Source organism: Penaeus vannamei, chromosome 40 (genome assembly GCF_042767895.1).
Source record: "Penaeus vannamei isolate JL-2024 chromosome 40, ASM4276789v1, whole genome shotgun sequence".
Taxonomy (NCBI): Eukaryota; Metazoa; Arthropoda; class Malacostraca; order Decapoda; family Penaeidae; genus Penaeus; species Penaeus vannamei.
This window is the reverse complement of record NC_091588.1, coordinates 3,637,068-3,642,067: the sequence shown is the minus strand read 5'-3', so window position 1 is coordinate 3,642,067 and position 5,000 is coordinate 3,637,068. Positions and strand designations below refer to the sequence as shown.

Sequence of the window (5,000 nt, the reverse complement as noted above, 5' to 3'; positions counted from 1 at the left end):
GAAGGGGAAGAGGGGAGGGAAAAGAAAGAGATTGAAGAGATAGAGAGAGTGACGAGTTGGAGAGAGAGAGGGGGAGAGAGAGAGAGGGAGAGAGAGAGAGAGAGAGAGAGAGAGAGAGAGAGAGAGAGGGAAAAGAAAGAGATTGAGAGATAGAGAGAGTGAGGAGTTGGAGAGAGAGAGAGAAAAAAAGAGTGAGTGAGTGAGTGAGAGATTTTGTAAGCTCTCTGACAATCGCATTTTATTATTATTATTATTATTATTATTATTATTGTTATTATTATCATTATTATTATTATTTACGTGACGAGGATTCCTGTTGCCTTAATATCTTTCCCATGTCTTATCTTGTACTTATTGATATTTAATTTGTTTACTTGTAAGATGTTATATCTATGAATTATTATAAGGACAAAAGATCATTGTATATTTCTTCATATTTCGTATTTGTCTCTTACTTTAATGAAATATCTTGACGTTTCATTTCCTAGTAACAAAAATCTTAACGTAAAAATAAATGTGACAGTAATATTGAGTTTGCTAGTCATGAAGATATATTCATTTGAAGGAAATAAATTGTTTTTTTTCGTATGATTCATGAAGATACATTAATTTGAAGTAAATAAATAGATTTTTTAGTATAATTCATGAAGATACATTTTTTAAAGTAAATAAATTGTTTTTTTTTTAGTATAATTCATGAAGATACATTAATTTAAAGTAAATAAATTGTTTTTTTAGTATATTGTGATAATGTTTATATATGTTTCACCATATTTCCCTTGCAGATGGTTTATCAATGTGCACTTTTGGCATTTATCATTATCTTTACAACGTGACAATGACCCCCAAAATTTGATGGAAGTTTTAAAGCACCTTTAATTAATTGCTAATAACTTTTAGTTTTATTTTGTTGATTTATTTAATTATTTATTGATTTATTTTTTATTTTTTATTTAATTGAACTAAAGTAATTATAAAGATTGATATTTCGATTAATATTCCATTTTGTTTTGGGTATTGCTACGTTTGCCTCTTCCACTGTTCATTACCATTCATTCCTTTTTCCCTTATTTATCCCATTACGTGCTTTCCTGTCTTCATCATCCCCTTCCTTCCCCACCCTCTGCTGGTTATGTATATATTTTATTTATAACTGTTATTACTAGCCCCTCCGAAATTTATTACGTTTTGACCCCATAACACCTTATTTATCAATCATTGCCACTCAATTACTCTTTTTTTTTTTCCTTGTAAAGTTTACTATTACTCTTACTACTAATTATTATTTATCGGAAAAAAACCCTCTTCACTCATTCACCAACCCCTCCCCCTCCCCCCCCTACCTCCCATCCCTCCCCTTCTCCCCTTCTCCCTCTCCATCTTATTTACCAGCCTCCCTTACCACCACCCCCTCCCCCTCCCCTCCCCCCTCCCCCTCCCCCTCCCCCTCCCCCCCTCCCCTCTCCCCCAAGAAAAAACAAATATAAATAAAAAAAATAAAATGAAATAAGATTTAGAGATTCAAAAATGCAACTTAAGTGGTGTTGTTTCTCCCTCATCGTGCAGCTACGACACGAGAAACCCTTCTACTACTCACATCCTGAAGTTGACAGCATGGTAAGTCACCATCACCATCACCACCATCATCATCACCATCACTTTCGGCCTAATGTCACCATCACTCCGCCAGGGTGTAGAGTCCTTGATCCTTGTTCCTCTCCTTGTCCCTTTTCTCCTCTCTCTTCCTTGTCCTTTTTTCCTCCTTTTCTTCTCTCTCATTCTTGTCCTTGTCTTCTCTATTCTATTCTTGAACTCGTCTTTATATTTTTTCTCTCCTTTCGCTGTTTCTTGATTTTTTTCTGATTTTTCTGTTTCTGTTTTCTCTCTCTCTCTCTCTCTCTCTCTCTCTCTCTCTCTCTCTCTCTCTCTCTCTCTCTATCTATCTATCTATCTATCTCTCCCTCCCTCTCTCCTTTCTCTCTCTCTTCTCTTCTCTCTCTCTCATCTTTTTCTCTCTCTCCCCTCTCTCTCTCCCTCTCCCTCTCCTCTCTCCCTTTCCCCTTTCCTTCCCCTTTCCCCTATCCCTTCCTCCACCCCACCCAACCCCACCCAAACCCTGCACAACCCGCCCACTCCGACCCCGTGGGCGGGTCCCAGTAGCCGCCCTTATGCCTCCAAAGAGTCCGACTTAGCCCCGAAATTTTGCCTTTTACAGATTAGGCAGGAGAAGCCATATTATCAGGCAAACCCAGAGCTTGATAGCTTAGTAAGTAACTACCCATCGCTTTTCTCTCTCTCTTGTGTTTTAATTTTTATTTTTTTCTATTTAGTATATATATATAATTATTTTTGTGTGTGTTTTGTGTGTTTATTACATCAGTGAGATCTTGGATTAAGATGGTAATTATGATATGATTGGTAGATATGTTTTTACTATTTTTTCTTGGATGTTTCAAGTTTGTAGAGATGTGTGGATATATATATATATATACATTGTAGGTGTTTTGTTATATAGTATGCACTTTTTTTATGTCTTTGTGACCATGGACAAGATCATGAGATTTATTCAAATTTGTGATAGATAAAATCCCACCCAACATACACACAAATGTAAACTAGATGGATGTTTCAAATTTTTTTATAAAACTGATTAACATTTAGGAAATATGATCTTGATTAAGTAGATCGATGTTCAATCATGTAACTCAAACTAGTTATTAAAGATGATATTTAGATAACCTGCAAAAGCGTATGTAATTGAAGATTCTGCCTAAATTGAACAAGTTTGCCACATGGCAGAAAACACCGCCAGTTGTTCATTAATTGTTTGGGTTTCATCAGAGTATGCAAATTATTGACAGGTCTTGAGTGTTGCATAATTGTATTATTTTTGAATTTTAGGGAATAAGTTTATAGACAGGTTATAACTTTGCAAATATGGGTTGTTTTAAATTAAACAAAAAGAGGTTTATAGAACAATTTAAATTTTGCAAATATTTAGAGTTTTTAATTTAAGAAACAGGTTTAAAGACAGATGTTAATTTTGCAAATATATGTTATTTTGAATTTTAGAATATAAGCTTATAAACAGATCTTCAACTTGTAAATGCATATTATTTTGAATTGAAAAATAGGTTTATCGACACATCTTAATTTTGGAAACGTATGTTATTTTGAATTAAAAAATAGGTTTCTAGATAGATCTTATTTTTGCATTATTCTTTTCTAATTCTTTCTTCTGGAAAAAAAACAACATTAGGCCTATTGTGTAGAAAAAGCGGGTGTTGACAAGAGCCTCTTATATTTATTTAGTCCAGTTTTCATTTTATTTCTATAATAATTATGATGATGCGGTGTGATGATGATGATAATAGTAATAATGAAAATTGATATTATTATCATTATCATTATAGTTTTAATCGTCTGCGTTTGTAAAATCATGGAAAATATTACGCGTTTTCTCTCTCTCTCTGTTTCGTTCTGGAAAGACCTAGGAAGTCTTGGCGAAAGTTAATTAATTAAGGGACAAAGGGATTTAAGGTGAAGGTTATAAGTTAAGCAGAAGGTTACAGGTAATTAATAAGATTACCTGCAATAAAGAAAATTACAGGTAGAGAAAGGTTGCAGGTCCAGCGATAGCGGAGCGGGCTTTGGGTCCGCCGTCCTGGCCGCGATAGACAGGGCGCCGTTATCGGGAGGGGCAGGGCGGGAGCGCCAGTGCCCGCGGTGCCGCAGCGGCCTCCTCGGCAGCGTACCCGGCGCGGAGGGCGCGGGGCGGGCGAGGCGCCACCTGCCACGGCGCCCACGGTCGGGCCGGGCGGCGCTGGGCGGGCGGGGCCTGTGGCAGGCAGGGGCGCTCTGCGTGCTGCATGGCGCCCTCCCTCCGCCAGGCGCCCACGCAAAGGCCGCCACCGCGCGCCGTCGGCGTCCAGGGCGTCCGCTGTAGCGAGGGCGCCGTCCGGTATAGCGGGGCCTGCTCAAGGGGCTGTGATAGAGCGCCATTTTGTTTGATTGGTGCGTTCGGCCGGGCGGGCGGGCTGGCCGGGCGGCTCACGGCGGATGCGCCCTGCCTGTTAATATGCAAATGCGTTGCAGAAGCATCATGGAGGCAGTTGGCCGCGGGCGAGCAGCTTCCCGGTCGGGCGGCGCGGCCAGGGCGGGCGGCGGCCGAGGGACGCGGTTGCCGCTCGCGAGGGAGGGAGGGAGATGATGCGCCGTTCGGAGGAGAAGGAGCCAGGGCGAAGGGCGGGGAAGGCGGGGAGGCGAGCGCGGGCGGCGCTGTCTCGAGGCTCGCTCCCTCCTGCAGCGCCTCCCCGCTCTCCCGCCGCCGCCGCCGCCTGCCGCTGCGGGAGGACGGCGGGGGCGGCGGCGCGAGGGGCGAAGGGACTCAGGCTCCAAGGGAAGGGGATTCAGACGACGATAAAGCAAAAGAAACCAAAGAATCCCCAGAGTCTAATTGATATAACACAACCGAGTTCGCGGCGCGCGAGAAAGTCCTCTTAAATTCCTCCCGAGATTTTACGTAAACTTAAAAATCACGTTAAAGCGTCGATAAGGGAGAGAGAGAGAGAGAGAGAGAGAGAGAGAGAGAGAGAGAGAGAGAGAGAGCGAGAGAGAGAGAGAGAGAGAGACAGAGAGGGAGAGACAGAGAGAGACCGAGAGAGAGAGAGAGAGAGACAGAGAGAGAGAGAGAGCGAACGAGCGAGCGAGCGAGAGAGAGAGAGCGAACGAGCGAGCGAGCGAGAGAGAGAGAGAGAGAGAGAGCGAACGAATGAGCGAGAGAGAGAGAGAGAGAATAAAATGCATCTCTCTTACACACGCAGCAGACAAACCCCGCTATTATCCAGGCTCAGATCAGGCTAGCAGGCGTATGGCTTGTCGACACCCACAGCAGGATAATCCAAAAAGCCGCTGGATTAAGCCCCTTGGGTTCTTTTAATCGTTAGAGAAGGTAGCATTAGAATGATTATGAGAAGTCGCTCCAAGAGGAATGTGAGGCG

General features: G+C 42.2%; 1 protein-coding gene across 11 annotated transcripts in view; it reads left to right on the top strand.

Moving 5' to 3' along the window:
- The window catches only part of hth (Meis homeobox homothorax), a 738,118-nt gene that overhangs the window by 81,474 nt on the left and 651,644 nt on the right, over positions 1-5,000 (top strand). For 10 of the 11 annotated variants that reach the window (XM_070117567.1, XM_070117566.1, XM_070117565.1 and 7 more), the window contains exon 4: positions 2,216-2,266. In XM_070117567.1, coding sequence (XP_069973668.1) covers positions 2,216-2,266 — 51 coding nt within the window. Of the gene's footprint in view, positions 1-1,566; positions 1,618-2,215; positions 2,267-5,000 lie in introns of all 11 variants that reach the window. The other variant, XM_070117562.1, reaches the window with a different exon arrangement.